Below are 15,003 nucleotides of genomic sequence, written 5' to 3'. Positions count from 1 at the left end.
CACACACACACACACACAGAGAGAGAGAGAGAGAGGCAGAGACACAGGCAGAGGGAGAAGCAGGCTCCGTGCACCAGGAGCCCGACGTGGGATTCGATCCCGGGTCTCCAGGATCGCGTGGGCCAAAGGCAGGTGCCAAACCGCTGCGCCACCCAGGGATCCCAGAAATTTTTCTATTTTAAATAGTATTTTAATAGTTTTCTATTTACTAAGCAGCCATAAATTAAAGGTAGAGAAAGATGGCTCAGACACACACTGGGTATAACACTGAAGAGCCATTCAGAGCTTATTCTGGATAACCTAGACTAGATAACCCCATCATTAAAACTAAACATTAAATGTTTATGTTCTATACATTGTTGAGTATAGTGATGATGATCAGATAGGTACTTATGAAAATTTCTCAACTTGTGTTACAGAAAATAGAAATTATTGATGATGAAGAAAGTGACATGATAAGTAATTCTGAAGTTGAACAAGTGAATTCTCTCTTGGATTATAAGGTGAAAATAATTTCAAATTCTGAATTCATTAAGAGAAAGCTCTAAATGAGACAGACTTTTATGGTGCCTATGTACTAACTTATTTCACTTTCCCTTTTATTTGATAAGTTAAACTGGGACTCCCCATTGACTTTCTCAGGCACTTGATTTCAGTCAGCATGCTGGACACTTTAATCAAATCTGGCTGGTTTACTGATTATGGTTTAAAGCAAAGAGCTTGCTGAGTGGAAGTAGGTATTTATAGTGTATATCAAGGTGGGGCAGGGCATAATTGTGGTTAATGTGAAATTTATGACAGTGACTATAAAGCTAAAGTTTATTTTTAAATAGTGGTAATGGGGAGATTTTTTTCCAGTGATCCTTGTTAATTTTCTCTTTAATTGCAACTTCTGAAGAACATTTTTAGGAAATCTCTTTTACATTTTAAAAACAATTCCCCAGGGAGCAGAGCAAGATGGTGGAGGAGTAGGGTCCCCAGGTCACCTGTCCCCACCAACTTAACTAGATAATTTTCAAATCATCCTGAAAACCTACAAATTCGACCTGAGATTTAAAGAGAGAACAGCTGGAACGCTACAGAGAGAAGAGTTTGCACTTCTAACAAGGTAGGAAGATGGAAAAAAAATAAAATATAAAAGAATCAAGTGAAAGAGGGACCCCCGTGAGGAGCCGGGCTAAGGCCGGGTGGCGAAAGCCTCCAGGACAGGAAAGCTTAGTCCCGGAGAAGCAGGAACTTTAAACATCCACACGAGGGGGATTCCTGGGTAGCTCAGTGGTTGAGCACCTGCCTTTGGCCCAGGGCATGATCTTGGAGTCCCGGAATCGAGTCCCATATCGGGCTCCCTGTGTGAAACCTGCTTCTCTCTCTTTCTCCCTTCCTCCCTCCCTCCCTCTCTCTCTCTCTCTCTCTCTCTCTCTGTCTCTGTCTCTCATGAATAAATAAATAAAATATTTTTAAAAATCTGCACCAGATTCTTCCCAGACAGAAAGACGCTTAGCAGGGAAACCTGGCAGAACCAAAGGAGGGGCAGTGGAGCATCCAGTCTCCCAGGGTCACTAAGAGGAAGTGCGCCCGGGGGAGAGCACTCCACAGACTGTGGGCCAAGCTCTGTAAAGGGCTGGAGCACACGCCTGGCAGGGCCTCATGAGAAGCTCAGGCGGTGGCTCCCGGCGGAGGGGTCTGCGCCCGGCTGCCTTCGGGAACCGTAGCCCTAAGAGCGCAATTCCAGCAGCACAGGCCCCAGATTCCAGGGCACCGGGCAGACACAGCCCAGGATCCTGCATTCCCCCGAGACAGAGACGGGAAGGACACAGGACACTGAGGACTCCCCTGCCGCTGGGCGGCCCCAAGCTGTGAAAGTCAGCACCCCCCACCCCCGGAGCATCCAGGCCAGTGCAGACTGGGAGACTGTGGTAGTTACTGCAGGAGCTGACTCCAGACATGGAGAGCTGACCATCGCCAGTGTTCTTGTTCCTCCTTCTGTCACCCTGTGCCTGGGAGGAGCGGGCCAGCCAGGGAAGAGAAACCTCATGGGGTAAACAGCTCCCACTGAGCCATGGACCTGGCAAGGGGTGGAGCAGCTCCGCCAGGTGCACACACCTGAGAATCATCACAGCAGGCCCCTCCCCCAGAAGACCAGCTGGAAGGACAGGGGAAGAGCAAGTTCTTGACCGAGCAGTGCCAGAAAGCTCCAAGGGAAGTCTAGGGATTTATAGTATATAGAACTAGAGGATACCCCTCCTTGTTTTTTTTCTTCTTTTTTTCCTTTTTCCAGTACAACTCATTTTTAGCCACTCTGCACTGAGCAAAATTATTAGAAAGAAGAACTCACCACAAAACAAAGAATCAGAAACAGCACTCTATGCCACAGTTACAGAATTTGGATTCCAATTCGATGTCAGAAAACCAATTCAGAAGCACAATTATATAACAACTGGTGAATCTGGAAAAAAAAGCATAAAGGATTCAAGAGACTTCATGACTGAAGAATTTAGATCTAATCAGGCAGAAATTAAAAATCAATTAAATGAGATGCAATCCAAACTGGAAGTCCTAACGACGAGAGATAATGAGGTACAAGAACGAGTGAGTGACATAGAAGACAAGTTGATGGCAAGGAAGGAAGCTGAGTTAAAAAGAGAAAAACAATTAAAAGACCATGAGGAAAGGTTAAGGGAAATAAATGACAGCCTCAGAAAGAAAAATCTACATTTGATTGGGGTTCCAGAGAGGACCAGAAAGCATATTTGAATAAATCATAGCTGAGAACTTCCCTAACTGGGGGAGGGAAACAGGCATTCAGATCCAGGAGATAGAGAGATCCCCCGCAAAAATTAAGAAAAACCCTTCAACACCTCGACATTTAATTGTGAAAATTGCAAATTCCAAAAATAAAGAGAAAAATCCTTAAAGCAGTGAGAGACAAGAGATTCTTAATATATGGGGAGAAATATCAGATTAAGAGGATACCTCTCCACAGAGACCTGGCTGGCCAGAAAGGTCTGGCATGATATACTCAGGGTACTAAATGAGAAGAAATGGAGCCAAGAATACTTTATCCAGCAAGGCTCTCATTCAGAATAGAAGGAGAGATAAAGAGCTTCCACGATAGACAGAAACTGAAAGAATATGTGACTACCAAAGAGCTCTCCAAGATCTCTTACTATTTAAGGGGAACTCTGCAAAAGAAAGAGGAAGCCCAAAGAAATAAGCCACAAAAGCAAGGACTGAATAGGTATTACGATGACACTAAATTCATATCTTTCAAAAGTAACTCTGAATGTCAATGGGCTTAAAGATCCCATCAAAAGAGAGAGAGTTGCAGCATGGATAAAAAAGCCAGACCCATCTATTTGCTGTCTACAAGAGACTCATTTTAAACAAAAGGACACCTAGAGCCTGAAAATAAAAGGTTGGAGAACCATGTACCATTCAAATGGCCCTCAAAAGAAAGCAGGGGTAGCCATCCTTATATCAGATAAACTAAAGTTTATCCTGAAGACTGTAGTAAGAGATGAAGAGGGACACTATATCATACTTAAAGGATCTAGCTAACAAGAGGACCTAACAATCATCAATATTTATGCCCCAAAGGTGGGATCTGTGAAGTATGTCAACCAATTAATAACCAAAGTAAAGACATCCTTAAATAATAATACACTTATACTTGGTGACTTGAATGTAGCGCTTTCTACAATCGACAGGTTTTCTAAGCACAACATCTCCAAAGAAATAAGAGCTTTAAATGATACACTGGACCAGATGGATTTCACAGATATTTACAGAACTTTACATCCAAACGCAATGGAATACACATTCTTCTCAAGTGCACATGGAACTTTCTCCAGAAGAGACCACATACTGGGTCACAAATCAGATCTTAACAGATACCAAAAGATTGGGATCGTCCCCTGCATATTTTCAGACCATAATGCTTTGAAACTTGAACTCAATCACAAGAAGAAATTTGGAAGCAATTCAAACAAATAGAGGTTAAAGAGCATCCTGCTAAAAGAAGAAAGGGTCAGCCAGGACATTAGAGAAGAATTAAAAATATTCATGGAAACTAATGAGAATGAAGGTACAACCATTCAAAATCTTCGGGATACAGCCAAAGCAGTCCTGAGAAGGAAATACATCGCAATACAAGCATCCCTCAAAAAAATGGGTAAAAACCTCAAATACACAAGCTAAACTTGCACCTAAAGGAACTGGAGAAAAACACCAAGTAAAACCTACATGGAGCAGAAGAATAGACTTCATAAAGATTCGAGCAGAACTTAATGAAATAGAGACCGGAAGAACTGTAGAACATATCAATAAAATAAGGAGTTGGTTCTTTGATAGAACTAATAAGATAGATAAACCATTAGCCAGCCGTATTAAAAACAAGAGAGAAAAGACTAATAGAATCAAGAATGAAAAAGGAGAGATCAACACAGATAACAAGGAAATACAAACGATTTAAAAAATTTATTATGAGCAGCTATATGCCAATAAATTAGGCAATCTAGAAGACATGAACACATTTATGAAAAACCATAAAGTACCTAAACTGGAACAGGAAGAAAAAAAAACCTGAACAGGCCAATAACCAGGGAGGAAATTGAAGCAGTCATCAAAAACTTCCCAAAACAGAAAAGTCACAGGCCAGATGGCTTCACAGGGGAATTCTATCAAATGTTTAAAGAAACAATACCTATTCTACTAAAGGAGTTCCAAAAGATAGAATGGGATGGAATTCTTCCAAACTCGTTTAATGAGGCCAGCATCATCTTAGTTTTAAAACCAGACAAAGACCCTACCAAAAAGGAAAATTAAAGGCCAATAACCCTGATGAACACAGATGCAAAAATTCCCAACAAGATGCTAGCCAATAGGATCCAATAGTAAATTAAGAAGATTATTCACCATTCCCAAGCGAGATTTATCCCTGGGATGTAAGGCTGGTTCAACACACTTAAAGCAATCATTGTGATGGATCATTTCAACAAGAGAAAAAAACAAGAAACAAATGATACTCTAAATAGATGCAGACAAAGCATTTGACAAAATACAGCATCCATTCCTGATCAAAACTCTTCAGAGTGTAGGGATACAGGGAACATTCCTCAGCATCTTAAAATTCATCTATGAAAAGCCCACAGCCAATATAATTCTCAATGGGGAAACACTGGGAGCCTTTCCCCTAAGATCAGGAATAAGACAGGGATGTCCACTCTCACCACTGCTCTTCAACATAGTACTAGAAGTCCTAGCCTCAGCAATCAGGCAACAAAAAGAAATAAAAGGCATTCAAATTGGCAAAGAAGTCAACCTCTTCCTCTTTGCAGATGACATGATATCGTTTGTAGAAAACCCAGAAGACTCCACCCCAAGATTGCTAGAACTCATACAGAAATTCAGCAGTGTGGCAGAATACAAAATCAATGCCCAGAAGTCAGTGGCATTTCTATACACTAACAATGAGACTGAAGAAAGAAATTAAGGAGTCAATCCCATTTACAATTGCACCCAAAAGCATAAGATACCTAGGAATAAACCTAACCAAAGAGGTAAAGGATCTATACCCTAAAAACTACAGAACACTTCTGAAAGAAATCGAGGAAGACACAAATAGATGGAAAAGTATTCCATGCTCATGAATTGGAAGAATTACTATTTTGAAGATGCCAGTGCTACCCAGGGAAATTTACCAATTTAATGCAATTGCTACCAAAATACCATGGACTTTCTTCAGAGAGTTGGAACAAATCATCTTAAGATTTGTGTGGAATCAGAAAAGACCCCGAATAGCCAGGGGAATATTGAAAAATAAAACCAGAGCTGGGGGCATCACAATGCCAGATTTCAGGTTGTACTACAAAGCTGTAATCATCAAGACAGTGTGGTACTGGCACAGAAACAGACTATAGATCAATGGAAAGAATATAGAATCAAGAAATGGGCCCTCAATTCTTTGGTCAACTAATATTCGACAAAGCAGGAAAGACTATCCACAATAAATGATGCTGGGAATTGGATAGCCAAGTGCAGAAGAATGAAACTAGACCATTCTCTTACATGATACACAAAAGTTAACTAATTTAATTAGAAAAGATAATAGTTTTCATTTTCTCAAAAATCTTTTTAGTTTTACTATAATTAAAGGTTATGTCATTCAACAAATTTTTTCCTAAATGTTTATAACATGTCAGACTTTATAATATTGAATATTGTAAATACAGAGGGAAATTTTCTTTTGAAATTTATTTGGGGGATGCCTGGATGGCTCAGTGGTTGGACGCCTGCCTTTGGCTCAGGTCGTGATCCTGGGATCCGGGATTGAGTCCCACATCGGGCTCCCTGCCAGGAGCCTGCTTCTCCCTCTGCCTATGTCTCTGCCTCTCTCCTTCTCTCTGTGTCTCTTATGAATAAATAAATAAATCTTTTAAAAAAGAAATTTATTTGATACATGCTCAAAGACCACAGTATAACCCTGTATTTTAACTGTATTTTCCACTAATAAAATTATAAGATTGTTGTTTCTGAACTACAAGATATCATCCTGATCTCTCCTCATTGGTCATAAAATATTTCTAAATGCCCAGTTCAGGTTTAAATGGGCTCTTTACCACTTGACACAGGGTATGGAAACTATAGAGGGGAGGACTGGATTGCACAGCTGTTAAAGATTATCTATTTAGCAGTCTGAAAGAGGCCAAATGTGTTAGGCTCAGAACAAAGATACTTTCCAGAACCTCATCTTTCTGGAGTAACACTTGAGAAGGTTTGGAGCTAAAGACCAGAGTGGGGTAGAGTGTCCAATTCAGGCATACTAATTAACATTTTTATTGAACTCTACAGTTCGTATAATAATCCTGTGTTTTCCACTGTGGTAAATGCTGTGGGAACAAGGAGTTCTTAACTATAAAATGTCTTTCACAACATATCACATACTACATAAATTTCTTTCCCTTAACTCTAAAAAATTAGCACCTATATAGAAATATATATATTCATCATTATAAAAAATACTTCACCTCATCTGTGAATTGTATTGCCTTAATTCTAAAGTAAGGACAACTTAGTAAAAGAAAGAAGGTGGCAGACTAGGAGACTCCAGAGCTCCTCTTCCCACAGACACACCTAGGCAATGCTATATCTATGCAAATAACTCTGAAAACAGCATGAACACTAGCAGAAGAGACATTCCACAGCTAGTCTTAGAGAGAAAGCCACGTTAAAAAGGGTAAGATGAACAGAGATGCAGTTGGGAACCAAACCCCTTGTGTGACTAAACACAAACAAGAGGGATATCACAACTATGGGGATTTGGGAGACTCAGACCCTACACAGGCACTGTTGGTACTGGAGACACACTGAGAAGACAAGTCCCTCATAATGTCTGACTTTAAAAACTAGCAGTCTTTAACTCTGGGAGCTTTAAAAGTCAGTAAACTTAATGCCAGAAAAACTGGAATTGATAGGAAAAGAGCCAGAATATTCATAATATAAATGGACCCAAGACACAGCACAGAAGCAGCAGTTTGAAAAGTGGCTGGGTTTTCCATGAAAGAGATTTACTGACTAATCTTAGAACATGTGCTGGAAAGACAAGGGTATCTAAATTTCTACAAGAATGAACATACAAGCTGACACATATTTCTTTCCCTCCACCAGTGTAAACGGCCAGAGGCTTACAAGAGCCATTTCTAATACTCTCCATCTTCCTTGCCAGAGCCAAGTGCTTCAACCTGGAAAACCCCTGTGGACCAACCACACCCAATATACCTGCCACACAATTGCCAAAGCTGTTTTTTTTTTCTTTATTTTTTTTAAATTTGTTTTCATTGAGGTTTGATCTCCCACCTTATAGTATAACACCCAGTGCTCATCCCATCAAGTGCCCTCTTCAGTGCCCATCACCCAGTTACCCCAACCCCCAGCTCACCTCGCTTTCTGCAACCCTTTGTTCATTTCCCAGAGTTAGGAGACTCTCATGGTTTGTCTCACTCTCGAATTTTTTCCCACTCATTCCCTTATAATCCCGTTTACTATTTCTTCTATTCCCCGTATGACTGAAACCATATGATGATTGTCTTTTGATTGACTTACATCACTCAGTATAATACCCTTCAGTTCTATCCACGTTGAAACAAGTGGTGCATATTCATCCTTTCTGATTACTAATATTCCATTGTGTGTGTGTGTGTGTGTATATATATATATATATATATGCCATATATGCCATATATGCCATATCTTCTTTATCCATTCATCTGCCGAAGTACATCTTAGCTCCTTCCACAGTTTGGCTATTGTAGACATTGCTGCTATAAACATTGGGGCACAGGTGTCCTGGAATTTCACTACATCTATATCTTTGGGGTAAATACCAAGTAGTGCAGCTGCTGGATCATAGGGTAGCTCCATTTTTAACTCCTTGAGAAACCTCCACACTGTTTTCCAGATTGCCTGTACCAGTTTGCATTCCCATCAAAAGTGCAATAGAGTTTTCCCCTTCTCAAAATCCTTTCCAACATTTGTTGCTTTCTGTCTTGTTAAATTTCACCATTCTCATTGGTGTCAGGTGGTGTCTCATTGTGGTTTTGATTTGTATTTCCCTGATGGCAAGTGAGGCGGAGCATTTTTTCATGTGCTTGTTGGCCATGTCTATGTCTTCTTTGGTGAAATTTCTGTTAATGTCTTCTGCCCATTTCATGATTGGATTTTTGGTTTCTTGCAAGTTGAGTTTAATAACTCCTTTATAGATCTTGATTACTAGCCCTTTATCTGATGTCATTTGCAAATATCTTCTCCCAATCTGTAGGTTGTCTTTGAGTTTTCTTGACTGTTTCTTTTGCTGTGCAGAATATTTTTACCCTGAAAAAGTCCCAATAGTTCATTTTTGTTTTTGTTTCCTTTGCCTTTCTAGATGTATCTTGCAAGAAGTTGCTGTGGTCAAGATCAAAAAGGGTTTTGCCTGTGTTCTCCTCTAGGATTTTAATAGATTCTTGTTTCATATTTAGATCTTTTTTTAAGATTTTATTTATTTATTCATGATAGATAGAGAGAGAGAGAGGCAGAGACACAGGCAGAGGGAGAAGCAGGCTCCATACCAGGAGCCCAATGTGGGACTCGATCCCGGGACTCCAGGATCATGCCCTGGGACGAAGGCAGGAGCTAAACCTCTGAGCCACCCAGGGATCCCCATATTTGGATCTTTCATCCATTTTGAGTTTATCTTTGTATGGTGTAAGAGAATGGTCCAGGTCAATTCTTCTGCACGTGGCTGTCTAATTTTCCCAACACAATTAATTGAATAGAGTGTCTTTTTCCAGGGGATATTAGTTGACCATAGAGTTGAGGGCCCATTTCTGGGTTCTCTATTCTGTTCCATTGATCTATGTCTCTGCTTTTGTGCCACCACCATCCTGTCTAGATGATCACAGCTTTGTAATACAGTTTGAAATTTTGCATTGTGATGCCCCTGGCATTGGTTTTCTTTTTCAATATTGCCCTGGTATTCGGGGTCTTTTCTGACTCCATATAAATCTTAAGATTATTGGTTCCAACTCATTGAAAAAAGTCCATGGTATTTTGATAGGGATTGTATTGAACGTGTAAATTGCCCTGGGTAACATTGACATTTCCACAATATTAATTCTTCCAATCCATGAGCATGGAATGTTTTTCCAACACTTTGTGCCTTCCTCAATTTCATTCAGAAGTGTTCTGTAGTTTTTAGGGTATAGATCCTTTATCTTTTTGGTTAGGTTTATTCCTAGGTATTTTATGCTTTGGGGTGAAATTGTGAATGAGATTGATTCTTAATTTCTCTTTCTTCAGTCTCATTTTTAGTGTATAGAAATTCCACTGATATCTGTGCATTGATTTTGTATCCTGCTGCATTGCTGAATTGCTGTATGAGTTCTAGCAATCTTTGGGTGGAGTCTTTGGGTATTCTATGTACAGTGTCACGCCATCTGCGAAGAGGGAGAGTTTGACTTCTTCTTTGCCAATTTGAATGCCTTTTATTTCCTTTTGTTGTCTGATTGCCAGGACTAGGACTTCTAGTACCATGTTGAATAACAGTTGTGAGAGTGGACATTTCTCTCGTGTTCTTGATCTTAGGAGAGAGGCTCACAGCTTTTCCCCATTGAGAATGATATTCTCTGTGGGATTTTCATATATGGCTTTTAAGATATTGAGAAACGTTCCCTCTATCCCTACACTCTGAAGAGTTTTGATCAGGAATGGATGCTGTATTTTGTCAAATTCTTTTTCTGCAACTATTGAGAGGATCATATCGTTCTTTTTTTTCTCCTGTTGATGTGATCTATCAGTTTGTTTTAACAGTGTTGAACCTCCTTTGCATCCGGGGGATAAATCCCACCTTGTCATGATGAATAATCTTCTTAATATACTGTTGTATCCTATTGGGTAGTACCTTATTGAGAATTTTTGCATCTGATTTCATCAAGGCTTTTCGTCTATAATTCTCCTTTCTGGTGGGGTCTTTGTCTGGTTTAGGAATCAAGGCAATGCTGGCTTTCATAAAATGGTTTCAAAGTAGTCCATCCCTTTCTATTCTTTGGAACAGCTTTAGTAGAACAGATATTATCTCTTCTTTAAACGTTTGAGAGAATTCCCCTGGGAAGCTATCTGGCCCTGGACTTTTGTGTCTTGGGAGGTTTTTGATGCTTCAGTTTCCTCGCTGGTTACTGGCCTGTTCAGATTTTCTATTTCTTCCTGTTCCAGTTTAGATAATTTATGGCTTTCCAGAAATGCATTCATTTCTTCCAGATTGCCTAATCTGTTGGCTCATAACATGTTTTTAAAACTGTATTTCCTTGGTATTGATTGTGATATCTCCTCTTTCATTCATTATTTTATTAATTTGAGTCCTTTCTCTTTTCTTTTTAATAAGGCTGGCTAATGGTTTATCTATCTTAATAATTCTTTCAAAGAAACAGCTCCTGATTTTGTTGATCTGTTGTACAGTACTTCTAGTCTCCATTTCATTGAGTTCTGTTCAAATCTTTATCATCTCTCTTCTTATGCTTAGTATAAGAGCATTTTACTTTGTGTCCTTTATCCAATTCCTCCTTTTTGTGAGATTAGCTTGTGTATTTCAGTTTTTTCCCAATATATTGAGATAGGCTTGTGTTGTGATGCATTTCCCTCTTTGGATTGCTTTTGCTATATCCCAAAGACTTTGATTGGTTATATTTTCATTTTCTTTAGTTTCCATGAATCTTTTTCATTTTTCTCTAATTTCCTATTTGGCCCATTCATATTTTAGTAGCATGCTCTTTAGCCTCCATGTATTTGAGTCTCTTCCAAATTTCTTCTTGTGTTTGAGTTCTAGTTTCAAAGCATTGTGGTCTGAAAATATGCAGGGGACAATCCCAATCTTTTGGTATCAGTTAAGACCTGAGTTGTGACCCAGTATGTGGTCTATTCTGGAGAAAGTTCCATGTGCACTTGAGAAGAATGTTATTCAATGACATTTCAATGCAAAGTTCTGTACATATCTGTGAAATCCATCTGGTCCAGTGTATCACTTAAAGCCCTTCTTTCTTTGGTCATGTTGTGCCTAGGATATTTGTCATTTGCAGAAAGTCCCGTGTTGAAGTCTCTTGCAACTTTTTAATTTTGGACAGATTAGATCTCAATTCTGCAGTAATGATGTTTCTAGAGTCCTTTATGTTTTTTCCAGAGCCACCAGTAGCATTATAATTATTCTTTTGAATTGACTTTCTGACATTGTATTGAAATCCAAATTCTATAACCCTGTGGCAGAGTGCTCTTTCTGGTTCTTTCTTCTGTGGTGAATTCTTCCCTCTAGTCATTTAGTCCAGTGCCGAGTGTCTTTATGAGTGGGCTGTGTCAAAAATATCAACCACAACCTAATTAAAATACACCCTTTATGATTCTGAAGAGGTAAGAGACTAGAAAATAAAAGGAGAACAGAACAAAATAAAACAAATGACCACTAATGTGAAAAACAAATTTTAAAACAAAATGGTAAAAATAAAAGGCCAAAAACCACAAAGAAGCAGAAAAAAGAAAAAAAAATTAAAAACCGTAAAGAAAGGGGGGGAAAGAGAAAAAAAGCAGTCTGGGGGTGGTTGTGGTGAAGAAGTGGTAGTGGAAAGAGAATGTAGTCTACCTGAGGGGTCCTACAGGGTGATCCTCTTGGTTCTGAGTGAATTTTGTTCTGTATGTTAGAAGATGCTCAATCCCAAATTTGTTTAAACCAGCAATACTTGTAGAAAACCCCAACATTGACCACCAAAACATAAACAAGATAAAAGTAGGGGTCAGAATGGGAAGAAAGAGGGGATATAATCTCACAGAATGAACCAGTATGGTATTCCACTTGGTTCTGGATGTATGTTGGTCATGTTTTAGAAGGTATTAACTCCCACCATTGTAAAACAAAATGAGGCAGAAAAACAAACAAACAAAAAAAAAACACAAAACAAAAACTCCTATGTCATATATCTGCCAAAATTAAATTGAATACATTGAAGGGAATCCATAAGTGAAAAATATACCTAAGACATGTATTTTTAGAAATATGAAAGTCAAAAAGGAAAAAACTTAAAATTGAAGAGCTGGTGTAATGTAGTTAAGGTGGGAAAGGAGAAAAAATATTGGAAATTTTTAGTGTGATATAAAGATGAGTATAATGGAAAATGGAAGAAAAAAGAAGAAGAAAAAGAGGGGACCCTCTAATTCTGTATAGTACTTTCCCTCAATTTTCCCTCGGTCCTGGAATTTTTCAGTGCTGCTTGGTCAATAAAGTTGTTCTTCCCTTGCTCTTCCAGCTGGTCTTCTGGGGCAGGGTTCTGCTGATTTTCAGGTGTGTGTGCCTGGGCAGAGGTGCCCTGCCCCTTGCCAGGTTTCCAGCTCCGTGTGAGCTGTTTATCCTGTGAGGCCTTTGTTCCCTAGAGGCCCTGCTTCTCCCAGGCACAAGGTGAAACAAAGAGGAAAAACAATAATGGCAGTGGCCAGATTTCCAGCTCCAGATTCAAGCTCCCTGCGAGTAACTAACCACAATCTCCCAGTCTGCACTGGCCTAGATGCTCCAGGTCCGCACAGCTACACTGATCTGCACAGCTTGTGGGGCGCCCAGTAGCAGGAGAGTTCTTGCTATCCTGTGCCCTCCCCACTTCTGCCTATCACAGGGGGAACACATGATCCCGGGCTTTGTCTGCTTGGGTGCCCTGGGATCCAGGGCCAGTGCCACTGGACCTGCACTCCCAGGGACTGCCTCTTCTGAAGACAACGGGGCTCAGTCACCTCTGTCCATTGCTTGGCTATAGAGTTAATGCAGCTCCGGAGCCACCCTCTTAACCACTGGCTTCTCCTAAATGCCTTGAAGGGCTGTGGCACTTTACCGATATTGGACCATGGTTTGCCGTGAGCTTTCCCCTGGGTGCCCCTCCTCTTATAGTGACTCCTGGAATCTTGAGGATTCACTGACCCAATTTCCCTGCTAAGCACTTTTCTGGTGTGGATTTTTAAGGTTCCTGCTTCTCCATGGCTGGGCTTTCCTGTCCTGGAGGCTTTTGCCACTCTGCTTTAGCCGTGCTACTCACGGTTCCTCTCTCCCACTTAATTCTTTTTAATTAAGTAATTTATTTATTTTCACCTTCCTACCTCATTAGAAGTGAGAACTTTTCTCTTGGCAGCATTCCAACTGTTCTCTTTATTTTTTAATTTTTTAAATATTTTTATTTATTCATGAGAGAGAGAGAGAGAGAGAGAGAGATTGGCAGAGACACAGGCAGAGGGAGAAGTAGGCTCCACACCAGGAGCCCGATGTGGGACTCGATCCCAGGTCTCCAGGATCATGCCCTGGGCCAAAGGCAGGTGCCAAACTGCTGAGCCAACCAGGGATCCCCAGCTGTTCTCTTTAAATCTCAGGTCGAATTTGTAGGTGTTCAGGATGCTTTGAGAGTTATCTAGGTAAGTTTATGTGACCAAGTGAGTTTAGGACCCCTACTTTTCCGCCATTTTCCCCCCAGCCCTCCAAAGCTGTTTCTGCCCTACTACACCTGGTATGCAGCTTAGGCCTGGACTAGCACCACTCCAAGGGGACTCCAGTCCTGGAGAAGGGTATCAAACCCACACACTGGGCATCCACAGTTACTTCAGCCTGGCTTCTTAACTGCATGTACAGTGACTGAGCCCTGCACTTTTGTGCAGTTTTGGCAGAGAGGCTAACAGCACACTGCTGGGATGTGTAATGGTCTCACCCACCAACCAGTCCTATCTGGTCTCAGCCAGAACTCTCAAAAGTGTGCTCACGGAGGGCAAAGTGAGCCATTGTAGCTATCTGGGCTGAAGGCAATGATGGCTCAGCCACAACAGAAGGTTACATGCAGCCCACACAGGGCACACCTGTGAGGCACCTGATCCTGATGATATGGGGACACTGCACTATAGGGTACCACAGGAGCTCTTCTACACAAGGCCACAAGTTTCAAGATCAGGAGATGTAGCTGACCTATCTAATACATAGAAACAAACACAGAGAGATGAAATGAAGAGACCGAGGAATATGTTCCAAATGAAAGAACAAGACAAAATCACAATAAAAGAATGAAATGAAACAAAGGTAAGTCATATGCCTGATAAAAAGTTCAAAGTAATGGTCATAAAGATACTCACTGGACTTTAGAAAAGAATGGGTAAACTCAGTGAGAGCTTCCACAAAGAGATAGATAATATAAATAATAATGAATCAGAGCTGAAGAATTCAGTAAGTGATATGAAAAATACACTAGAAAAGAATCAACATCTGATTAGAGAATGCAGAAAAATGGGTCAGTGATCTGGAAGACAGGATAATGGAAAGTAACCAATCTGAACATCAAAAAGCAAAAAGAATAATAAAAGAGAATAGGTTAAGAAAACAATGTAACACCATCAAGCATAATAACATTCACATTATAGAAATCCCAGAATGAGAAGAGAGAGAGAAAGGGGCAAAAAATATTTGAG

At 40.2% G+C, this 15,003-nt stretch overlaps 1 protein-coding gene across 1 annotated transcript in view; it reads left to right on the top strand.

The window, feature by feature from the left end:
- Nucleotides 1–15,003, top strand: part of HDX (highly divergent homeobox) — a 231,231-nt gene that overhangs the window by 203,033 nt on the left and 13,195 nt on the right. The window contains exon 8 of the mRNA XM_055337277.1: nt 420–503. Coding sequence (XP_055193252.1) covers nt 420–503 — 84 coding nt within the window. The remainder of the gene's footprint in view (nt 1–419; nt 504–15,003) is intronic.

Source organism: Nyctereutes procyonoides, unplaced genomic scaffold (assembly GCF_905146905.1).
Source record: "Nyctereutes procyonoides isolate TBG_1078 unplaced genomic scaffold, NYPRO_anot_genome, whole genome shotgun sequence".
In the NCBI taxonomy this organism is placed as follows: domain Eukaryota; kingdom Metazoa; phylum Chordata; class Mammalia; order Carnivora; family Canidae; genus Nyctereutes; species Nyctereutes procyonoides.
This window is presented reverse-complemented; position numbering and strand designations above follow the sequence as displayed.